The sequence below is a fragment of the Urocitellus parryii genome, chromosome 4, assembly GCF_045843805.1.
Source record: "Urocitellus parryii isolate mUroPar1 chromosome 4, mUroPar1.hap1, whole genome shotgun sequence".
NCBI lineage: Eukaryota > Metazoa > Chordata > Mammalia > Rodentia > Sciuridae > Urocitellus > Urocitellus parryii.
In genome coordinates, this window is record NC_135534.1 from 204,524,377 (window position 1) to 204,548,985 (window position 24,609).

The 24,609-nt window shown below is 41.8% G+C and overlaps 1 protein-coding gene across 1 annotated transcript in view; it reads left to right on the forward strand.

Annotated features, from left to right (window-relative positions):
* The window catches only part of LOC113181119 (GLE1 RNA export mediator), a 32,043-nt gene extending 7,703 nt beyond the window's left edge, over positions 1–24,340 (forward strand). The window contains exons 3-16 of the mRNA XM_026386501.2: positions 1,339–1,449; positions 5,604–5,752; positions 5,974–6,034; positions 6,275–6,529; positions 8,863–9,094; positions 10,054–10,166; positions 10,314–10,383; positions 16,183–16,325; positions 16,414–16,604; positions 17,109–17,238; positions 19,115–19,219; positions 20,622–20,704; positions 21,996–22,059; positions 23,325–24,340. Of these exons, the coding sequence (XP_026242286.1) occupies positions 1,339–1,449; positions 5,604–5,752; positions 5,974–6,034; positions 6,275–6,529; positions 8,863–9,094; positions 10,054–10,166; positions 10,314–10,383; positions 16,183–16,325; positions 16,414–16,604; positions 17,109–17,238; positions 19,115–19,219; positions 20,622–20,704; positions 21,996–22,059; positions 23,325–23,393 (1,776 nt within the window). The 3' untranslated portion in view covers positions 23,394–24,340. The remainder of the gene's footprint in view (positions 1–1,338; positions 1,450–5,603; positions 5,753–5,973; positions 6,035–6,274; positions 6,530–8,862; positions 9,095–10,053; positions 10,167–10,313; positions 10,384–16,182; positions 16,326–16,413; positions 16,605–17,108; positions 17,239–19,114; positions 19,220–20,621; positions 20,705–21,995; positions 22,060–23,324) is intronic.
* Positions 24,341–24,609: the final 269 nt, after the last annotated feature.

A 24,609-nucleotide genomic window follows, 5' to 3' on the forward strand; every position in this document is an offset into this window, starting at 1 on the left:
AGATTGCATAAAAACTGTACACAAGTACAATGAGTGCCTGTGAAACTGATAGAATCTGAATAAGCTTGGTGGATTGTACCACTGCCAATCTCTTACTCCTTTTAATGTTTTATTGTATTTATGAAAGATGGTGCTATTGGGGAAAACTGGATCAAAAGTACACGGGGGGCTGGGGATGTGGCTCAAGCGGTAGCGCACTCGCCTAGCATGCGTGCGGCCCGGGTTCGATCCTCAGCACCACATACAAACAAAGATGTTATGTCTGCCGAAAACTAAGAAATAAATATTAAAAATTTAAAAAAAAAAAGTACACGGGACCTTCCTCTACATAGCTCTTTAGCTTTCTGTGGTTTATATCATTTAGGAATTTTTGGTGTTGAACAGAAATCCAGTTTAACCAGTTAAAGTAACAAAGGATGGGGAGGAATTATTTAGTTCAGGAAGTCCAGGAGAACATCTGGAATTAGATCTAGATGATTACCATTGTTCTTTCTCTGCTTATTATTATTTTTTGAATCAATGATCCATAAACAGGGTTTTGCCTCTCCATCTTTCCTTTTTGTCTCATTCTTCTTGGTTTTGTTTTTCAGATAGACACTGTCTGGCATATTGGCTAATGGGAACCCCAGACTCACATCTTAGGTTAGCGTTCCTGACAGAGAGAGCCTTCCTGGTTGGCTCCATCAGAAAAGGTCCCAGTGGTTTAGGAGTCTTGAGCCAGGAGGATTGCAAGTTCAAAGCCAGCCTCAGCAACTTAGTGAGACCCTAAGCAACTCAGAAAGATCCGGTCTCTAAACAAAATACAAGAAAAGGGAGAGGGATGTGGCTTAGTGGTTAAACACTCCTGGGTTTGATCCCTGGTACCAAAAAAAAAAAAAAAAAAAAAAGATAGGTTCTGGCCTAGCTTGGGTCATATACCCTATTCATCAGATGGATATACGATACAGGAGAGAGCACGTTGATTGTCAGTCTGGTCAGGTGCCTTCTTCTGAGGCACCTGAAAGTTTGGAGGAGTAGCTGGGGTTGCTCCGTCCAAACCACCCCAGGACAAATGGATACTTATCAGAAGAAAGGGGGAAATTTTGCTGAACACACAAGCTAGTAGTCTAAATCAAAATAAAACAAAAATCCACCCAAAGCAAGAAACATCAGTTTCTTAAAACAAAAACAAAAAACAGAACAATGTGAATGTTATGAAAAGCATACTGTTTCTAACCTAAATTGTGTTTTTATTGTTATAAATTTTATAAATTTGGATGTGATCTGTTGACCTAGAAGAGATAACACCAACTTTACAAGGTTAAAAACTCAGTTCTTTTTCCTCTTCTTCCTTTGTAGAGCAAACAGGAGTCTCAACATACAGAATCTATGGCACTTCAGTCCTCTCGTGGAATTAGAGTGGAAGGCTGCATCCGAATGTATGAACTGGTCCACAGAATGAAAGGAACAGTAAGTGAACCCATGAAGTAAGGCATGCCTGATCCACTTACTAGGGAGGTGCATTCAACTTCATTCTCCAGGGTTTAGAAATGCCCATTGGATGGCAACTCAAGAGGCTAAGGCAGGAGGATCACAAGTTTGAGGCCAGCTTCAGCAACTTGATAAGACTCTATCTCAAAAACAAACTAAATAAAAAAGGCTGGAGATGTGGCTCAGTGGTAGAGCACCCCAGGTTTGATACACCAGTACTGGGGGAGATAAAGGAATGTCCACTGTATGCTCATCATGGTGTCCTACACACAGAAGCTTATTTGGGGAGGTAGTATAATGTAGAGGTTAAGAGAGCACTAGGGGCTGTCTCAGTGGTAGAGCGTTTGCTTAGCACATATGAGGCACTGGGTTCAATCCTCAGCACCACATAAAAATAAATAAATAAAATAAAGATATTGTGTCCATCTACAGCATACACACACACACACACACACACACACTGGTTTCACTGGCTTTTGTATTTTACATGTAACTTTGGGAAAAATACGAAGGCGTTTCCTGGCTTCTGTTTACTTTTCTCTAATTTGGAAATGGTCCAGGGTTGTCAAGTAAGACTGAACTATGAAAGTGGGATCTAACAGCCTCTGAAGAAAGAATGGCACAATTTTAATTGATTTATTTGACTTTTGGGAACACTTATTCTATTGTATAGGACGAAATAATGCTCAATTCTATAATTGAAAATAAAGCTAATTAAGGTTTGTTTTTTTGGTTTTGTTTGGTGTTGGAGATTGAAGCCAGGGCTTCACAAGCTAGGCAGGTGCTTTGCTATTGTGCTGCATCCTCATCCCTTTTTATCTTATTTTGAGATAGGGTCAGTGCTGGGAATGTATAGAACAATTTTCTTTCAAGCACAAGGCCCTGGGTCCCAACTCCATCCTGGATGGCAAAAATCAAAATTGAGAGAGAGTCTTGCAGTTGCCAGGCTGCCTTAGCCTCCTGACTAGCTGTAGGTGTGTGCCACAATTACCCAGCTTCTCCCCTTTCTCTTTCCCTTCTTTTCCCCCTTCTATCCTTCCATTGTTTGGAGGTTGAGCCTTCTTGCTTGCTGTCCATCTGTCAGTCTGTCTGTCTCTCTCTTCCCCCTTCCTTTCTTCCACCCTTTCCTCCTTTCTTTCTCTGCAGTGCTAGGGATCAAGCCCTTCCTTCCCTTTTTCCTTTCTTCCTTCTCCCTTTTTATTCCTATTTCCCTCCTTCCTTCCTTTTTCCTTTTCCTTTTCTTTCAGAGAAGAATTCTCCATTTCTTGCCTGAAGTATACGTCACTATGTAATATCCCAAACCTGGTGGCTTGAAACAGCTGGCATTTGTTACTGTTGTGTGTCTGTGGGTTGAGTAGGTTTGGCTAGGAGATTCTCATTCAGAGTTTGTTGTGGTTGCAGCGGCTGAGGCTAGAGTCATCTCAGAGCTGTACCTGTCTGGCAGTTGAAGTTTGAACAGCTGTCCTGTCCACATGGCCTGGGCTTCCTCATGGCAAGGTGGCTATGTTTCAAGAGCAGGCATCCTACAAAACAGGCAGAGCTGTATGGCCCTTTCAGACATTGACTGGGAAGTTCTTATTTTGGGGGGCATGTCTCCTTCACCAGTTGTAGTGAAGTCCTATTCATCTTGAAGTGGAAAGGGTGGGAGGAAGGAGTGTCAAAAAATCTGCAAGTTGGGTGTAGCTCAGTGGTAGAGCAGTTGCCTAGAGTTCCAGCCTCAGCCCCAGCTCCATCACCAAAAAAAAGAATTTTCAGATTTTTTTAATTTTTTTTTTTTTTTTTGGTACCAGGAATTGAACTCAGGGATACTCGACCACTGAGCCACATCTCCAGCCCTATTTTGTGTTTTATTTAGAGACAGGGTCTCACTAAGCACTGAGTTGCTTAGTGCCTCACTTTTGCTGAGGCTGGCATTGAACTCTAGATCCTCCTGCCTCAGCCTCCTGAGCCACTGGGATTACAGGCATGCACCACTGCACCTAGCCTAACATTTCCTTTGCGACTACTAAAATGAAAGCTGGGAAGAAGACACAACAGAGTCTATGTGAGAGAGATCATTAGCAGGGAAATACTTTTTATGTTCTTCTGGAAGACAGAATGTCAGTAGAGGAATGGTAAATGATAAAGCAAAGATAGACAAACCCCAGGATACATACACACAGACACACACAAATGCACATAAATAGACTCTGCCTTTGGAAAGCAAAGAGGCTTCAGACTGGAAATAGCAGGAGTGAGATGATGCGGGGTTTGCAGGGCTGATAATGGGGATGAGCTGAATGTGTGTAGACAAAAGGCATTAATTCTTGCCCTGACCCCCAGTCAATAGACCAAAACAGCCAAGAGCCACACACATGTACTATAATGGTTTTAAAATATATAAAAATTTGCCAGGCATGTGCTGCACACCTGTAATCCCAGCAGTTCCAGAGGCTGAGGCGGGAAGATTAAGAGTTCAAAGCCAGCCTCAGCAATTTAGTGAGGCCCTAAGCAACTCAGTGAAACCCTGTCTTTAAATAAAATACAAAATAGGGCTGAGGATGTGGCTCAGAGGTCAGGTGCCCCTGAGTTCAATCTCCAGTACCAAAAATCAAAACAAAACATGAGAAGCCAGGCATGGTGGTACATGCCTATAATCCCGGCATTTTGGGAGGCTGAGACAGGAGGATCATGCGTTCAAAGGCAGCTTTAGCAATTTATCAAGGTTCTGAGGAACTCAGTGAGACCCTGCCTCAAAATAAAACAAACAAAAAAAAGGGCTGGGTAGGGGTGGGGTTGTAGCTCAGTGGTAGAGCACTTGCCTAGCACGTATGAGGCACGGGGTTTGATCCTCAGCACCACATAAAATAAATAAAGATATTGTATCCATCTACAACTAAAAAAAAAGAAATTATAAAGGACTGCGGATGTCACCCAGTGGTTAAGTACCCCTGAATTCCATCCCTGGTACAAAAAAAAAGAAAAAACACACACACAAAAAAAATGAGAGAGAGTATTTTCAATAGGTAGTAAATGAAATATCTGATACCCTTAGGTGTTTTTTCCTTAGGTATGAAGGAAAGGACTTTCCTCAGTGGGGGTGGGAGGATAATTTAGGCAGAGATGAGGAAGGGAGTAAGATAAGAATGAGCATTGCATGTTTGTGGACTTAGAGTAGAATAAGGATTTCGTACCATGAAAATTTATGAATGGAAATTTTTTTCTTTCTATTAAAGATTACTTTAGTTTCTGTAATCAAATCCATGTAGATAAGACCTTACATATTTGATACAGTGCGTTACCCATGTATAAATTGAAAAAAATTAAGGTTACTATTTCTGGACATATTAACATATTTCTGTTAATTTCTGTACAATGCTTACTCAAATTGAAAACTGGGCGACTTTTTCCAAAGTTGACAGCACAGCCAGTGTTTTCAAAATTTTGAGTTATTTGTGTATGTTGTGTGTTTATATGTTTATTATATATATATATATATATTTGTATATTTATATAAAAAGACCAATAATAGCAGTATGTATGCATCAATAGCAGCCTCAGCTTTTCCAGATTTTTTTAGTCATCTGAACAAAATTGTAGAAACATCTAGCACACTCCATTAAAAGGGGTGAGGGATTGGTAAAAAAGAAGCAGAACCTGAGAAAAAATTCTGTAACTGTTGTAATACTTGGCACCATTTTTTTATTAGCTTCTTAATTATCATATGAAAAGAAAGATTTCTAGAATAATGACATTAAAAGCAGCTCTGATAAAGCACAGTCACTACTGCATATGATAAAGTAGATACAAGAGGTTTTACATTCAGAGGTGTGATATAGTTCTGCCCCACATCTTTTATATTGGAGGAAACAATTAAAAAGGCATTTATGAGACTGGATTCCACTTTAGGATGGAAATTTTGAAGTGCATGGTTGTTTGATACTATGTTGACCAAAACCAAGGGGACAAACTGGAGGGGCCTTTCTAAAACTGCTTAGTTTAATGGTCAATCCAAAGGAAAGGGGCTCCTGCAAAGGTCCTGTGAACTGAGCAGATGATTCCAAGCCCTAGAGAGTCTCTGAGGAGAGGGTAGCTCAGGGGCAAAGGAGCAAGGTGGTAATGACATTCTGAGGGCAGATGTTGATCCTCTTCAGGAAGGCTTAAGGCAGTGGCAGGAGGAGCAGGAAAGGAAAGTACGAGCCCTCTCAGAGATGGCGTCTGAACAGCTGAAGCGGTTTGATGAGCTGAAGGAACTGAAGCAGCATAAAGAATTTCAGGATTTAAGGGAAGTGATAGAGAAGAGGTGAGTATCCCTGAATTACAACTGAGATGTTCATGTATTCAACTGAAACTCTTTCCCTAGAGGAATTCTAAGGGGAAAGAGTTGAATTTCTGAGTCCTTAAATAGCAAAATAAAATAAGTGGAGAAGAATATAACCTGGAAAATGATCATCCTTGGGTTTGGGGAGAGGGTGAACCATCTTGAGAAGCATCCCTGACTATTCTTCCTGCGATTTCATTTAGTACCAGGGAAGCCCTGGGCCACCAGGAGAAGCTGAAAGCTGAGCATCGTCACAGAGCCAAGGTCAGTGCCTGGGAGATTCAGGGAAGGTATATTGCTATCTGTCTATAGCCTGTCTGAAGGGTCAAGTTCTGTCAGTCATCCTGGAGGACATGCCCATATCATGCCTCTGCACTACTGACTTCAGGAATTCATTTTCCTGCTCATCTGTAGGCATATAAAGCACACCTAGTACTCTAGAAGTGTGGAAAGAGAAAGGCCAGGAGCCCTTCAGAAAGAGTGACACAATGATCCTTTCTATAGATTCTCAACCTGAAACTTCGAGAGGCAGAGCAGCAGCGCTTGAAGCAAGCAGAGCAGGAACGACTGCGGAGAGAGGAAGGCCAGGTTCGCCTGCGGAGCCTCTATACCCTGCAGGAGGAGGTACTGCAGCTCAACCAGCAGCTGGACACCTCCGAACAGCACAAGGACCTGCTGAAGGTGGACCTGGCTGCCTTCCGGACCCGAGGCAACCAGCTGTGCAGTCTCATCTCTGGGATCATTCGGACCACTTCAGAGGTGAGAAGCCTTAGAGTGACTGTTTTTCTATCTTTGAAATGGAGTACCTTATCTGGGTATGGTGGCACACACCTGTAATCCCAGCTACTAGGAAGGCAGTGGCAAGAGAACCAAGTTTGAGGCCAGCCTAGGCAACTAAGCATGACCCTGTCTTAAAAAGCAACACCAGCCAGCCTTGTGTGGTAGTGCACGTCTGTAATCCCAGTGGCTTGGGAGGCTGAGACAGGAGGATTGCAAGTTCAAATCCAGTTCAGCAAAAGTGAGGTGCTAAGCAAGTCAGTGACACCCTGTCTCTAAATAAAATACAAAAGAGGGCTGGCGATGTGGCTCAGGGGTTGAGTGCCCCTGGGTTCAATCCTGGTATCAAAAAAAGAAGCAGCACCAGGTGCAAGGGTGCATGCCTGTAATCCCAGCAACTCCAGAGGCTGAGGCAAGAGGATCGCAAATTCAAAGACAGCCTTAGCAATTTAGTGAGGCCCTAAACAAACACAGTGAGACCCTGACTCAAAATGAAAAAGCAGGCTGGGGATGTGGCTCAGTGGTTAAGTGCCCCTGGGTATAATCCATGGTTCAAAAGAGAAGGATTTAGCCAGGTGCAGTGGCCCACACCTATAATCCCAGCACCTTGGGAGGCTGAGACAGGAGGATCATGAGTTCAAAGCCAGCCTCAGCACGGCGAGGCACTAAGTAACTCAGTGAGACCCTGTCTCTAATAAAATATAAAAATGGGCTGGGGATGTGGCTCAGTGTTTGAGTGCCCCTGAGTTCAATCCTTGGTATCGTCCCTCCCTGCTTCCCCCACCAAAAAAAGGACTGGCTTAGTGGTAAAGTGCTTGCCTAGCATGCTGGGTTCCATCCTTGAGGCCACAAAAAATAAAACAAAGATGAATAAAAAAATCAATTAGGGCTGGGGTTCTAGCTCAGTGGTGGAGCACTTGTGTAGCATGCCTAAGGCCCTGAGCTTGAACACCAGCAGTGCAAAAAAAAAAAAAAATAGTTTATATGAGTTCTAAGTGTTCAAGCATTTATTTATATTGAAGCAGAAGTTTTATAGTTTATTACTTTTGAATTCTCTTCATGGGTTTTGTTTACGTTTCATTTTGTAAAATTACAAACCAATACAGGAGTAGAAAGGATAGCATAATGAATCTTTACACATCCATTCTCTAGCTCAATAGAGGTCGGTGCATGGCAGCCACACTTTATCTATACCTCCAAAGTTTAAAAAGATTGCTTTTAGCAAAATACTGATGTCACATGTAAAAATTTAGTAATTTAATATGATCAAATATCTAGTCGGTGTTCAGATTTCTCTGACTTACAGGTAAGTGATGCTTACCTGTAATATCAACCTCTCAGGAGTCTAAGGCTTAGCAAGAACCTGTTTCAAAATAAAAGGACTGGGGATATAGCTCAGTGGTGGAGTTACAGATTCAATCCCCAGGGGGCCCTCGTGGAGGGGGAGGGTATAGAGACATAATTGTTCAATAATTAGAAAAGTAAGTTCAAAATCACCTTTAAAACATTTGTTGCAAATTAAAACAACATTGTAAACTAGCATATTGGTTTTTTGTTTGTTTGTTTGTTTGTTTTTTGGTCAATGGACTTTTATTTTTATTTATTTATATGCAGCGCTGAGATTCCAACCCAGTGCCTAACACATGCTAGGCAAGCATTCTATCACTGAGCTGTGACCCCAGCCCTATAATCACATAGTTTTAAAAAATTACTAAAAATTACTATGGCCGGGTGCAGTGGCGTACACCTGTATTTCCAGCGGCTGGCAGGTGGGGAGGTAAGGGGGAAGCATCGTGAATTCAAAGCCAGCCTCAGCAATTTATCGAGGCCCTAAGTGACTAAGTAATTCAAAAAACAAACCTTTTGGGCTGAGGTTGTGGCTAAACGGTAGAGCGCTCGCCTCGCACATGCGGGACTCTGGGTTTGATCCTCAGCACCACATAAAAAAATAAATAAGTGAAATAAAGGTATTGTGTCCAACTACAACTAAAAAATAAATTAATACAAACAAACAAACTAAACTGTTTTTTGTTTCTGAATAAAAAAGGGCTGGGGACGTGGCTCAATGGTTGAGTGCCCCTGAGTTCATCCCTGGTACCAAAAAAAAAAAAAAAAAGCCAACTTTATTCTTAGATACTATGGATGGGATGGTCAGTCTTAAGAAACTAAGGAGCCAGTTAGTATCAGAGTGTTGGGTATTCCACTGGCCCAATAATTCCACTTCTATGGATGTATTGACTTGTATGAGGTATGATTTAGCCCCACAAGTTTTCCTAGGGAATGAACTCCAAATGCTGTCTGTTCCACTCTGCCAGAGTGGCTATCCCACAGCAGAGAACCAAGCTGAAGCCGAGAGAGCCCTGCAGGAAATGAGGGACCTCCTCAGGAACTTGGGGCAGGAGATCACCAGAGCCTGTGAAGACAAGAAGAGGCAGGATGAGGAGGAGGCCCAGGCCAAGCTGCAAGCCTCACAGACACATCAGGGGCCAGGGCCCCACACACAGTCCCCAGTCCCCACCCAGGGCCCAGGAGGGACACGGAATGAAGGTGGGTCTTGGTGTGAATACAGTCTTGTAACTCAGCCTAAGTTTCAGAACTTGGTGAAAAGAAGCAAGGGTATATGGCCAGAGGTTGGGAAAATTTAACCAAAACTTACATATAACATATTTAGTTTCGTTTGATGTGGAGCCTGATTTCATATCATAGCACTTTGCATGAAGATTTGAAGTCTGGGGGCTGGGGATGTGGCTCAACCGGTAGCACACTTGCCTGGCATGCGTGCAGCCTGGGTTCAATCCTCAGCACCACATACAAACAAAGATGTTGTGTCTTCTGATAAAAAATAAATATTAAAAAAATTCTCTTTCTCTCTCTCTGTCTCTCTAAAAAAAATATTTGAAGTCTGTATAATTCTGGCAAATATATTATTCCAAGTATTGCTATTACTGAGTATTTTAAGTAAATATATACAGATATATGTTCACTTAATATGTACAAAACTCAGTACAGTATAGTGTTTGAGAGTATGGGCTCTGGATGGAGCCCAATCACTGGATCTAATTGTACTTACTAGCAGTGTGACCTTGGCCAATCACTTAACCTTTCCATTACCTGTTTCTTTTTCCAGAAAATGGAGATAATAAGGGCTGGGGGGATAGCTCAGTAGTAAAGCACCTGCCTAGCATGCAAGAGGCCCTAAGTTCAATACCTGTCACCACATAAAAAAATAAAAATAAACAATAACAATAAAATGATATCTTTAAAAAAATTGAGATAATAATAATAGTATCTACTTCATAGTGTTATTGTAGCTATTAAAGCAATTAATATGGGCTGGAGACATAGCTCAATTGGTAGAGTGCTTGCCTCACATGCACAGCCCTGGGTTCAATCCCCAGCACCAAAAAAAAGCAGTTAATATGTCAGAAAGTGGTTAGCACAGTTCATGGCTCATGTAACATGTTCAGTAACTACCAGCCACTATGAAATCTTGTCTTATTCCTTAGACCTCCAGGTGAAGGTCCAGGACAGCACGATGCAGTGGTACCAGCAGCTGCAGGATGCTTCTGCCCAGTGTGTGTTGGCCTTTGAAGGTCTGACCAGCAGCAAGGATAGTCAGGTAGGGGAGGTGTAGATGGCCTGATGGTGCTCCCCATAGCCTCCTGTCACAGAGGAGTATAGCTGTTGTGTCACATTCCCTAATCCTGAGGGTATCTACTCAGTTTTCTTCAAAATATTCTCACTACTCACTATTCTTTTCTGGCAGGCCAAAAAGATAAAGATGGACTTGCAGAAGGCTGCCACCATCCCTGTGAGCCAAATCTCCACCATTGCGGGTGAGTCAGAGGATTGAAAGCATGGCCCTTTGCCTCATTGTCTTGTTTTCTGTTTCCAAATCTACTTAGCTGTAAGGTTTCTATGTAAAGAATATGTTCAGGCTCAGAAATATGACTTAATGCTAGAACACTGGGCCAGCCTTATGTGAGACCCTGAGTTTTATCTCTAGCACCACATACACACATAAAAGGGTATGACCAAACAAATGTTGGCAGTTGCATTGAGTACAAGTAAATGGTATGAATCCCATTTTTCTTTCCTTTTTCCTCTCCAATGCATAGAAAGAAGTTACAAGGTAATCATGTATTTTTTGTACTGCGGATTGAACCTAGGCATACTTTATCACTGAGCTACATCCCAGTTCTTTCTCTTTTATTTTTTTTTTTGGGGGGGGGTTCGGGGGGTACCAGGGATTGAACACAGAGGCACTCAACCACTGAGCCACAATCCCCAGTCTTGTTTTGTATTTTATTTAGAGCAGGGTCTCACTGAGTTGCTTGGTGCCTTGCTTTTGCTGAGGCTGGCTTTGAACTTGTGATCCTCCTGCCTTAGTCTCTTGAGCCGCTGGAATTACAGGCATGCACCACCTTACCCGGCCTCTATTTCTTTTCTTGAGATAGGGTCTCACTAAGTTCCTGAGGGTCTCACTATCTCATTATGTTGCCCAGGCTGGCCTCTAGATCTTCCTACCTCAGTCTATGTAGTGGCTGGGATTACAGGTGAATGCCACTGTGCTCAGCTTAATTTGTTTTTACTAAGCTATGTATCAATAGGAAATTGTTTAGAATGGCTTTTAACTTTAAAGTTGAAAGTTACTGTTGCAGACATCATGAAAGGAACCTTATGACTTGTAGTCTTTGCTTTTAAGTCTTACATTAGCTTTTGCAAACCCCAAGCTTGCCAGGCTAATACTTTAGGACATATTTCTTTTTTCTTCACAGACTGAGATGTAGAAAGTAAAGGGGCTAGGAATGTAGCTCAGTTGTAGTGTCTGCCTAGCATTTGTAATACCCTGCTTCCCATCCCCAGTATGGCAAAAAAAAAAAAAGTCATAAACTGAGAGGTCGATACCTTTCTTCTTGTTCTTCTTGTTCTCCTTCTCCTTTTTTTTTTTTTTAATTTTTTTCTTTTTTTCACCAGGGATTAAACCTAGGGATGCTCTGAGCCACATGAGCCACATCCTCCAGCCCTTTTTTATATTTTGTTTAGAGACAAGGGCTCACTAAGTTGCTGAGGCTAGCTTTGAACTCACAATCCTCCTGCCTCAGCCTCCTGAGCTGTTGGGATTATAGGCGTGCACCACCGCACCCGGCTCAACACCCTTCTTCTTTTTTTTTTTTTTTTTTGTAGATGGACACAACACAATGTATGTGGTACTGAAAATCGAACCCAGGTCCTGCCCGTGCTAGGCGAACACTCTACTGCTGAACCACAATCCCAGCCCCACACCCTTCTTTTTTTAAAAAAATATTTATTTTTTAGTTATAGGTAGACATAGTATCTTTATTTTATTTTTATGTGGTGCTGAGGATCAAACCCAGTGCCTCATGCATGCTAGGCGAGCACTCTACCTCTGAGCCACATCCTCAGCCCTCAACACCCTTCTTAAGAACAGAGATTATTTATTTTTCCACAGCTATAAACAAGGACACCTATAAATGAGACTGTGCCATCCCTGGGCAGAGGAGTATGCACAGGTAGAAAGTTGCTCTCACTTGTATTGGGCCCCAGTGCCCCATTAACTTGTCACCTAAAAAATAGGAATCGTGCATTTCCTGCCCTTGGCAAAACTCATTTAACATGTTGTTGCCTGAAATTCTTTCTGGAACAAGGCAAAGTATAAATAAACACATATCACTTGATAGAATTTAAAGTGTTCTTTCCCTTGATAGAAACAACGAGGGCTGGGGATGTGGCTCAAGCGGTAGCGCGCCTGTCTGGCATGCGTGCGGCCCGGGTTCGATCCTCAGGCCCGGGTTAGCTCGATCCTCAATACCACATACAAACAAAGACGTTGTGTCTGCCGGAAAAAGTAAAAAAAAAAAAAAAAAAAAAAAAAAAAAAAAAAAAAAAAAAAAAATATATATATATATATATATATATATATATATATATATATATAAAAGAAACAACGAGTGGGGAGAGGTGTCTGGACAACCACCCCACACCTTCACTGCTCTCCTCAACTTCTCTTGGTTCTTACCCCTCTCGCAGCCCTGACCTCCTAGTTGCCTATTTCAGGCTGAGGGCTACCTTCCTGTCTTAGCTTACCTTTCGCCTTTGCCCTTGTTCCCATTCCCTGCCTTTCTTTCCTGTTTTCTGCAATTATTCTCTTTTACAGGCTGCTTTTCCTCAGCTTTCAAATTTATGTGAGTCTCACATTATAAGTTTCCCTTGATCCTCTGCTTTCTAATTTTTTTGCTTTATCACGTTTCCATATGACACTGTTGATTATTCTCTTCTCTAAAAATTTCAACTCTCCTTCAGCCTGCATGACAACATTTCTTTCCAGATTCTGCTTCTCTCTCCCTCGTAATCCTTTGTGGGGTCCCAGTCTCCTGTCCCCACCTAATTGTAGGTGTTTCCTAGAGATCTGCTCATATCTCTGTTATTTTCCTCCTATGTCCCCCCTCTTGACCAAGACTCTTTCTCAAGTCTGTCCTGGTTTGTTTCTTTCCTCTGAGCTTCAGATTCTCTAGCTCAGCCTCCTGAGGGCCATCTCTGGTAGATTTCTCTTAGCTACCACCAGCTTAGTGTGGTCAAATCTGAATATGACATCTTGCTTATGCCTCTTTCTTCCTATTTCCTGAGTAATCAGTCACCCTGTTATCAGTTGCTATGGCCGAAGCCAAGAGTCATCTTCCTGACTACTTCCTGTTTCTTTCTCCACATCTAATTAGTTTCTAGTTTTGCTCTTTTTCGTTTTTTACATATGGCTTAATTTCTGTTTCTCTTTTAAGTCCTTGAGAATTTCCAGGGCAGCCAGACACAAGGCATACTCTAGAATTCATTTTCAATGAGTATTGAGTTAGAGAAAAAAAAAAACAAAAAAAAAAACCTCCTTTCTATCTCTGAAAAAGAGGCAAATATGCATGAGTCTTTAGATTTGGAGGAAAATTTAAATGAGGACGTGGTTGCTTATGGATCTGGGAGGCCATGTCAGGCATATGGAAAGGCTGGGAGAGAGGGGTGGGTGGGGGACTCAGCCAGTGGGGATTTTTGAAACTGCCCTTAACGTAGCAATAGACTATGATGTAGCTGAGTGTGACCTAGGGAAATTTGTATGGAAATATATATTTTTAACATTTCAGTAAGGTTTGGGTCTCTATTTCTGTTTTTCTGGGATTATTCATTTTAGGGTTTCTGTGGTGTTTCATTATTTGATTCTTGGTTCCCTCCTGAATCTTTTTTTTTTTTTTTGAATAGGATTTTTCTGAGACTTGTTACTTTTTTTTTTAAAAAAAACAGGATGACTTTTATTTTTTTAAAGAGAGAGAGAGAGAGAGAGAATTTTAATATTTATTTTTTAGTTTTCGGCAGACACAACATCTTTATTTTATTTTTATGTGGTGCTGAGGATTGAACCCGGGCCGCACGCATTCCAGGTGAGCACCCTACCACTTGAGCCACATCCCCAGCCCCGACTTGTTACATTTTTGAAGTGTTTAGAAACTTTGTTGGGTATTCTCAACTGGAGGTGATATGTTAATTAAAACTTTTTTTTTTTTTTTAATCAGGGATTGAACCCAGGGGCTCACTACTGAGCCACATCCCCAATCCTTTATATTTTTTATTTAGAGACAGGTTCTCACTAAGTTGCTTAGGATCTTGCTAAGTTGCTAAAGCTGGGTTTGAATTTGTAATCCACCTGCCTCAGCCTCCCAAGCCACTGGAATTACAGATGTGTGCCACTGTACCTGGAAAAATTTGATTATAAATAATGGAAACAAATTCAGATCTGCTTAAGAAAAAAGAATAGTGTTTATCCTAAAAATCAAGGGATATTTCCAATAGCAGGAATGGATAGGGTCTTAGGAGCTAGAAACTTTAGTTCTCTGTTCCTCTCGTCTCATTTTCTCTTTCTCCATCTCCATTCTTATTTTATGGATTCCTGGTCTTTGGTTCATGGGCAGGTGTCAGACCCCACTACTTCCAGAGTGCATATGTTGCAGGCCAGCACTTTAAGGAATTGACTTTCGTTGCTCAGTTTACTTAGCCTGACTGCCTAGTACCTACTTGTAGGGCTGGGTACTCAGGGTCTTCTATCAAACATAACGATTAGGAACTATCAGCTTTTCTTAACTATGACAAATAACTGAGATAATCAGCTTATAGAGAATAGATTTGTTTTCTCTCACATTTTTAGAGATTGCAGTCTAGATCAGTTGGCCCTGTTGCTCTTTGTATGTGGTAGCACATCATGACCCTAACGGTCAGAAGGTGAAAAAGAGAGAGAAGAAGAGACCATAGTCTCACAGTCTCCTTGAAGGGCATGTCCCCGGTGACCTGAAAACCTCCCAAGAAGCCCCATGTCTTTTTTGTTTTGTTTTGTTTTAATTTGTTACACATGACAGTACAATGATCTTGTCATATCATACATTTGTATCAGATAGGGTATAATTTCTCATTTTTCTGAGTGTACAGGTTGCAGAATCACATTGGTCATGCAGTCACGTATATACATACAACAATAATAATGTCTATTTTATTCTGCTTTCCCCCCAAGAAGCCCCATGTCTTGAAAAGTTCCTCCATCTCCCAGTAGTACTGAGCTGGGAAGTGAGCCTATACCACATGGATCTTTGGACTTAAAGTTCAATCTCTCACAAGATCCCATTCCTTTGTCTTTGAGGATGTAGGAGGCCCAGAGAAAGGGAAAATCATCTCAAGTTGGGAAGATCCTTTAGCAGGTTCTTCCTAAAGGTGCAACTAATTCCTCTAGGGATAGCCACCACAGTCTGTGAGATCTGTAACACTTATTTTATTTTATTTTTTTAGTTGTTGATAGACCGTTGTTTGTTTGTTTCAATTTTTTTTTTATTTATATGAGGTTCTGAGATTTGAACCCAGTGCCTCACACATGCCAGGCAAGTGTGCTACCACTGAGCCCCCAGCCCCAGCCCCTGTAACACTATTTAACAACTGTTTTTCTTTTCTCTGTCGTGTGTCAGTTTCAGAATTAGTTCATTCCCATTGGGCACATTAGTACAGCCTATAATCTCTCAGCTACTTGGGACATTGAGGCAAGAAGATTACAAGTTCAAGGCCAGCATCGGTAACTTAGTGAGATTCTGTCTCAAAAATTAAATAGAAAGGGCTGGGAATGTAGCTGAGTGGTGGGAATGTAGCTGAGTGGCAAAGTACCCCTGGGTTCAATTCCCAGTAACTAACACACACACACACACACACACACACACACACACACACACACACACCTGCCCCTGGGTTCAATTCCCAGTAACTAACACACACACACACACACACACACACACACACACCCGCCCCTGGGTTCAACTCCCAGTAACTAACACACACACACACACACACAACACACACACACAAATTCATTCTCAAGTAAGGAACTTCTTTGGAATAGTACCATGACTTGTATATTTTGCAGCCCCCGTAACATGAATTTGATTTTTATATAATTTTTTGCACCAGTGTTTTTGCTTTTGGCTCTGAACTTCTGTAGAGGATCACGGTTGGATTTCTATAGAGGCTTGGTGATCACTTGATGAAAATAGATTGACGCATTTGTTGTGCCTTTTCACTGACTTTTTCCCTGTCATGCACAGGTTCTAAGCTGAAGGAGGTCTTTGACAAGATCCATAGCTTGCTTTCTGGAAAGCCTGTTCAATCTGGTGGGCGCTCTGTATCCGTCACACTTAACCCACAGGGCTTGGACTTCGTTCAGTATAAACTGGCAGAGAAATTTGTGGTAAGAAACTCAGAGGTATGGGAAGAGGAGGCTGGTGTACACCTTTTTGGGTATTAATTAAAATTGTCCCCCATCTCTTTGTTCTCAGAAACAAGGGGAAGAGGAGGTGGCCTCTCATCATGAAGCAGCATTCCCCATCGCAGTTGTGGCGTCTGGGATCTGGGCGCTCCACCCCAGAGTGGGGGACCTCATCCTTGCTCATCTACACAAGAAGTGTCCTTACTCTGTTCCTTTCTATCCAGCTTTCAAGGAGGGGATGGCTTTGGAAGACTATCAGCGGTAAAGTTGTTTTTCTCCTTATTCACTCTCTCTAGGGTGATTAATAGAATATAAATAGAATTGGATTTTTTTTTTCCTCCTTCTCACAGTTCTGTGTACCTTGAAAATTCTGTCAGAAAGGTCTTTGATGTAACTTTTGGGATTTGTGGTGTTAGATATCAATAATAATAGTTTATTAGAAAGAATATTAGACCTAGAATCTAGTGGTCTTAGAAATTATCCCTGCTTTTCATCTTAAGGGCTTTGCAAAAATGGGTAGATTATTTAACGTCTTTGAGTATTAGTTTTCCTATTTGTAAATGGGGTATTGATAGCCATTACCTTCTGATTTTACCTGTGAGTTTACCCTGCAGGGCTTTTGTGAAACAAATTTGTTGGCGAATACCAGTGCTTTGTTATAATGTTAAACATAACAATATTATTACTTTTAGCCATGAAAAGTAATCTCTGGTTTGTTACCCTTATTGTGGCCTTGTCACATTGAGTTTTTCTCTTTCCATGTAGGATGCTCGGCTACCAAGTGAAGGATTCCAAGGTGGAACAGCAGGACAACTTTCTAAAACGCATGTCTGGGATGATTCGTCTCTATGCTGCCATCATCCAGCTCCGGTGGCCATATGGAAACCAACAAGAAGTGGGTAGAAAAGGCTAACTGCCAGTAATGAGAGGTTGGATGAGGGTCCATGTTGGTGATTCCACCCACAGCAAACATTTCCCTTGGTGTCAGGTTTCTGTTATTGCAGCAAAATTCCTGAGAAACAGCTTACAAGGAGGAAGGGTTCATTTTGGCTCATGGTTTCGTAGGTTTCAGTCTGTTCAGCTGGCTCCATTGTTCTTAGACCTGTGGTGAGGCAATACTTCACAGCAGGAGTATGTGGTAGAGTAAAGCTGCCCATCCACAGCAGCTGGGAAGCAAGAGAGGGACAGGCAGGGGTGGGGTCCCAAAATCTCCCTCAAGGGCACATCCCAGTGGCTGACCTCCTCCAGCTAGGCTCTGTCTCTTTAAGGTTCCATCATCTTGCAATAGTGCCACAGGCTGGTGACCAAGCCTTTAACACATAGGCCTTTGGGAGACACTTCCAAACCATAGCAGCCTTCCTTCCGAATCACTCCAGTGAAACAATGAGGGAAAGTGTCTGGTAGCTTCACAGGTTTTTGTTGTTGTTTTGGTTTTTTTGCTTTACTAAGGATTGAACCCAGGGCCTTACACATACTAGGCAAGCACTGAGCGATATATTTTTCAACCATTTTTACTTTATCTTTTTGAGACAGTGTTCTGCTAAGTTGCTCAGGCTAGCCTAAAATGTGTGATCCTCCAGCATGTTTTCCAAGAGGTGCACCATTGCATCTGGCTTCATAGACCAGAAGAGAGGCTATTATAAGTCAATCATTAGATTTAGAAGGTATTCGGGATTGAACTCAGGGAATCGTGCATGCTAAGCAAGCACTGTACCACTGAGCCCTATGCTTTTTTATTAGAGGGATGAGCAAGAAGTTGTCATCTTATCCCTGGTTGGGGCCTTGGAATCTATCTAGGTCCCATTGCTTACCTCACAGATAGGCAATGGAAGCATACAAAGCTGGAGGGATTCATATCTGTCAGTGACAGAGCCATGGCGGGGTTCTGGGCTTTGACCTCTCAGCTCATTTTTTTCTCAAGGAGTACAGGTAGAGAGGTAGAGAAGTTAATAGACTTCGAAAAAATAGAAGTTGATTGAATCCAAGAAGTTTTTATTGCTGTGTCTAGGTTTTAAGCTAAAGGTACCAAGAAAAATAGAATGTCAATAAGAGCCATACATATTGGTGCATATCTATAATCCCAGTGATACGAAGGCTGAGGTAGGATTATGAGTGTAAAGCCAGCCTGGGCATCATAGCAAGATTCCATCTCAAAAAAAAAAAAAAAAAAAAAAAGTTTTAAGCTGGGCCTGGTGGAGCATGCCTGTAATCCCAGTGGCTGGGAAGGTTGAGGCAGGAGGATCACGAGTTCAAAGCCAGCCTTAGCAACAGCGAGGCACTAAGCAACTCAGTGAGACCCTGTCTCTAAATAATATACAAAATAGGGCTAGGGATGTGGCTCAATGGTTGAGTGCCCTTGAGTTCAATCCCTGGTTATGCTCCCCGCTGCCCCCCAAAAAAGGTTAATACTGTAAGTATTGGCCTATGGAATCTCTGAAACTGAAGTTGTTGTATGTGTCAAAGGGATCCTGTAAAGAAGGTATGAGAATGTACACGTTGTTTAGAATATTTAAAACCAGAGTTTGAGGCTAGGGAAAAAGCTCAGGTGATAGAGTGCTTGCCTTGCAAGCACAAGGCCCTGAGTTCGATCCCCAGCACCAAAAAAAAAAAAAGAAGAGTCTGTTTAGCCTGTGTTATTTCCGCCTTGTGGCATGTTCCTGGGCGAAATGATCTTGGTGTTCATGTCTACTTGGTAGTAGCTGAATAACGTGGAGAGTTTAGATCTCTGAATAAAATGAGATCAAATCATGGTAAAACTTCTCTCCTCATAGATTCACCCTCATGGCTTAAATCATGGCTGGCGCTGGTTGGCCCAGATCTTAAACATGGAACCTCTGTCAGATGTGACAGCCACTCTCCTCTTTGACTTCTTGGAGGTATGTAATTTAGATATCACACAAGAGAAAGCCAGTGGTTGAGGTGGACTCAGGAAATTGAGTGACAAGGATGGGTAAGCAGTGTAGAAATGAGCCTGGAGGTGAGCAGTATTTATTACACCAGTGTTGCAGATGTTTTTTCCAAACCACAAGAAAGCTCTGGCTTTCACTTTTTCTAAGCATTGTACTTGCCTTCACTGTGTAGATGTTTTTTTTCCATTACCAAAATAAGAAAATGGTGCATCCTAGCTTAAGTTAAAAAATAGCATTAGTTTTAGTGATATAGAAGTGACTCCCACAACCAAGGTAGGACATGCAATTGAATCTCTTTAGAGCATGGAACCAAGGCACTGGAATATCACCAGGCACCAGGATAGTCTCTCTGTGGCACCATATGACTTTCATAACCACTGTCTCTGCAAGCTGCCTCACTCTTGCTCTGTTGGCTAACATTGCCAGTTTCTCTGCATGTAGTAGGGGAGGCGGCAGTCCTGGCTGTCACTCATCTCAGCATGATCACTCAATGTTTTGGGACCAATATTTCACTGTTCTGAGATTCCTTACTTCCAGGAGAGAAAATACCATACCCAGCTTGGGTCAGGTATCTTCCCTATCTAGAAGGCTATATACAGTTCTGTCTGCCTCTAAGGGACCACCACATTTAAAACTAGTTTGTTTAGCTTGTGTTATTTCTGCCTTGTGGCATGTCACCCCAGTAGGGTGACAGCAAGGGTTTCCACGGAAAGTAGATACTTCTTAAAGAATGCTTAAGGACGTCGCAGTGGCGCACGCCTGTAATCTCATGGCTTGGGAGGCTGAAGCAGGAAGATCGCGAGTTCAAAGCCTCAATAGTGGTGAGGCGCTAAGCAACTCAGTGATACCCTGTCTAAATAAAATATAAAATAGGGCTGGGGATGTGGCTTAGTGGTTGAGTGCCCCTGAGTTCAATTTCCAGTAACAACAACAAAAAAAGAATGCTTAGGGAACATGCCATAACAGGTCTGGGGCCATTTCACCAGTAATGCTAGTAGTTCCTAGTTGCCTTTTAGTTCCTGGAGTCATATACACTAACAGTGAGCCTGAATCTTTGAGAACACAAGTTGTATCCCCTATTTGCTTCTTACTAGGGTTGGGAGGGTGCCAGACCTTCAGAACGACTTGGGTTTGGTAGAGTAAAAGAAGAATTGTTCACTAAGACCTGACAGTCTGTGTATTGCTATATACAGAGAAATGCTTGTGGTAGAAGAGTGGTTTCTTTCCATTTATTCCCTCGTTAGCTAGCTCAGTAGTATGGCTGATATTTTTTGACAGGTGTGAAAGGCAAAGGCTGATCCCACTTTGTGGATCTGTCCTGGGAGTGGATTTTCCTCCCTGCCCTCATGGTTCTTGTCTTTTCTGTTAGGTGTGTGGGAATGCCCTCATGAAGCAGTACCAAGTCCAGTTCTGGAAGATGATACTACTCATCAAGGAGGATTATTTCCCAAGGTATCAGGCTTATTGAGCAGGCAACTGGGATTTAGTTAGTAACAGTAGTGAACCAGGTATAGAGACCCTGGAGTGCTATTACATGCTATTTTTCACTGAAATTAAAAATGCTAGGGGTGTAGCCAGTGGTAGAGCACTTGCCTAGCTTGCACAAGGCCCTGGATTCTAACCCAGCACTGAAAAAAATTTTTTTAAAGCCTGGGGTGGTGGTTCAGTGATAGAGCACTTGCTTAGCATGTGTGAGGCACTGGATTCAATTCTCAGCACCATATATAAATAAATAAAATAGGGGCTGGGGTTGTGGCTCAGTGGTAGAGCACTTGCCTTGCATATGTGAAACACTGGGTTCAATTCTCAGTACCGAGTGTAAATAAATGAATAAAATAAAGGTCTGTCTACAACTGAAAAGTTAAATAAATAAACAAACAAATAAATAAAAGTCCATGGATGACTGACTAAAAAAATATGAGAGGTGGGGCTGGGGATGTGGCTCAAGTGGTAGCGCGCTCGCCTGGCATGCGTGTGGCCCGGGTTCGATCCTCAGCACCACATACCAACAAAGATGTTGTGTCCGCCGAGAACTAAAATAAATAAATAAATAAATATTAAAAAAAAAAATATGAGAGGAAAAAAGCCTGTATTAAGGATCACATCTTTTTACTCCTGTACATCTCTGTTATTATTTTTTTTTTGCTTAAATTTTTTAGTTATAGATGGATATAATACCTTTATTTTATTTATTTATTTTTATGTGATGCTGAGGATCCAATCCAGTGCCTCATGTGTGCTAGGCAAGTGCTCTGCCACTGAGCCACAACCCCAGTCCCCTATACTTCTCTTTTATATTTGAATAAGTACTTTTGAACTCTAAACGAGAGTCTTTTTAAAATATTGTTGATTAAATGAAACACAATTAGGAAAGTCTTAGAGTAAGATATCTGGCATTTTTAAAAATTGTTCTTTCCCAGGGTCCCCCAGATAATCTAGGATGGTGATTATATGTAGCCATGAGTTAAGCCAAGAGGTTAAGTCCCCTCATTAAATCAGATGAGGTAACTAATGGCAAAGCCCTGATCACAAAGACCCTGGAAAGGAGTGTGCTCTCTTCTCCTTTTTCTCTGGCTTGAAAAGGTTGAGATCATTTGGAAGAGCAGCAGTACCCTTAGCTTATTAGCCAGCCCTGTGAGTCAGTGGGTCACACTGTACTCCAGATCAGTAGTGTGCTGATACACACCCTCCCAAAGAGGTGTGTATCATGGGGGGTTCACAGATCTCCTTTGTCTCCCTGTAGAATTGAAGCCATCACAAGCTCAGGACAGATGGGTTCTTTCATACGCCTCAAGCAGTTCTTGGAGGTAAGATGCCCTCAGCCTAATATATCTCAAACTGTTGACCTGAGACTCACCTGAGCCTGACAAGTCCTGCACCTCCAAACCCTGATGGCAGCCTCCTTCCTCCTCTAGATCATCCCAGCCCTGCTGTTTGTTAATGATTCCCACTTGCCTCTCTCTGGACTGGGGCCACCATTTCATCTTCTTCCTGCATGTCATTCTTCACGCTGCCTGTGAAGCAGCCACCCTAAGAGATGATTAAAATATATAATGAATCTTCTCTCACTAATACTTTTTTTTTTTTTTTTGCTGATACTGTGGATGGAACTCAGGGGTATTGTATCATTTAACTATATCCCCAGCCCTGTATTTTTTGTTTGGTGGAGGTTTTTTTTTGTTTGTTTTGTTTTGTTTTTTTACTTTTGTGGAACTAGGGGTCTAACCCAGGGCTTTGTAAATGCAAGGCAGATGCTTTGCCACTGAGCTTCATCCCAACCCCATATTTTTTTATTTGGAGACAAAGCTGGCCTTGAAAATTGCAATCCTCCTGCCTCATTTCCCAGGTAGCTGAAATTACAGGTGTGGCCACCATGCCTGGCTTCATCAATACAAGTTTTGCTTATTGACCAAATTTCCTTTCTCTATCTTGGGTTTGGGAAACTGGTAAATGTGGTCACTTTTCTCCACAAGAAGAGACTATACTTTCAGTTGGACTCTACCCCTATTTCCAACTGCCAAGAAGTTTTAAGAGGTAAATTTTCACAAATAATTTGAAACTCCATAGTAGGTGTACTAAAATAATCCACTGATTTTGAGCTTCTAGGAGCCCCGTTGGGAAAATAGTGATGGTGACAGATGAAGCCACGCTGTAGGGAAAAGGATGGAACAGGCGTAATAACAGCACTTCATTTATTCTAGTCTTACACAGAACCATCAGTCTTACTTGTGGGCTTTTTCCTTTGTCTACTCTTCCATAGGACTTAAACTTGCTGTTTGTCCCTCCAAATTTCTTCCAACTGTAAAGTATAAGATACAGTGTTATTAGAAACTCATTCTGAGCCAGGTATGGAAGCATACACCTGTAATTCCACTCAGGAGGCTGAGGCAGGAGGATCACAAGTTCAAAGATGGCCTCGGCAACCTGGCGAGACCTTGTCTCAAAGTGAAAATTAAAATATAAAGGGCTGGGGTGTAACTCAATGGTTGAGCACCCCTGGGTTCAATCCCCAGTAATGCACACTCATTCTCTTTTTGTCTTAACTCATTCTCTTTTTTCTTTCCCTGACCAGAAATGTTTGCAACGCAAGGAGATTCCTGTCCCCAAGGGCTTTCTGACTTCCTCCTTCTGGCGTTCCTGATGTTACTCCCATCACCCAACATCTCCACTATATTGTGAAGAGGCAAGAATAAAGCAACTGAAGATAGTTGTTTTTGGAAGAAGTCATGTTAAATTTAGAAATTTGTCAGTGTGTGTTTTTACATATTTGACCATGTGACTAGGAGAGAAGATTTTCACAAAATCTTGGTAATTCCTTTACAGGTTTGGTAACTCATTAAGGCATCCACATGCTGGATTAAATAGAGCTGGCTTTTCTGTTTTTTGTAAAATTTGTGAGCAGAGGTGTTTAGTACTTGGTCTCATCCTTTATTTCCTTTGTCTCTGAGTGTCTTTCAGAAAGTTGGTGATACATTAGCCATTTTACTGTGAACTAGTCTGAGCCCACCATTTCACCCCTTCCCCACCCCTGTTCAGACAAATTCCCAGAAAGAGATTCGTAAGATACCATTCAAAGTATCATTAAATGTTAAAGCCAAATCCTTACATGCATGTCTGGGTTATGATGGTTTTGCCTTTCTCAGCTTGTGAAGCATTTCTAAATGCAGAGGAGATGAGTGATGTGTAGTTAAATAAAGACATTTGGGAGGAATTATAATTTTTTTCATGTTCCAAGTAATGAATGATGATTAATTTGCCGACTGAAGCCACTGCAAAAATCCAGAATTTGAATGTTCAGATAAAAATTGCAAGTTGTTTTATGGAAAGACTCATTCTCTATTATACTGCAGAGGCAGCAGCCAAAGATCTGTCCCTCTATGCTGAGTGCTTTGTGGGCGTATGTATTCACTGGTACCCAAGTAGCTTGAAGTGACCCATTCTATAAATCCTGACTGCAGTGCCAAAAAATAAGTAATAAAGCTTGATTTTTTTTAATATCCATTGCTGATATATAGTTGACTTAATATACTCAATTTCCTGCACTTTGAGTTGTATAAATCATTGGAGGAATTGTGTTCCTGTAGTACACGAATCTACGTATGGAATGATATGTATTTCTTCCTCTTTTGCCTTTTTTGTGTGTGTGTGTGTGGTACTGAGGATTGAACCCAAGGGTGCTTAACCACTGAGGCATGTCCCAGCCCTTTTTATATTTTATTTTGATACAGGGTCTTGCTAAGTTGCTGAGGCTGGCCTTGAAATTTGGATCCTCCTGCCTCAGCCTCCTGAGTCACTAGGATCAGACATGTGCCACTGCTTCCAGCTGTTTCACCTTTTTTTTAAAAGAGATAGAGCTG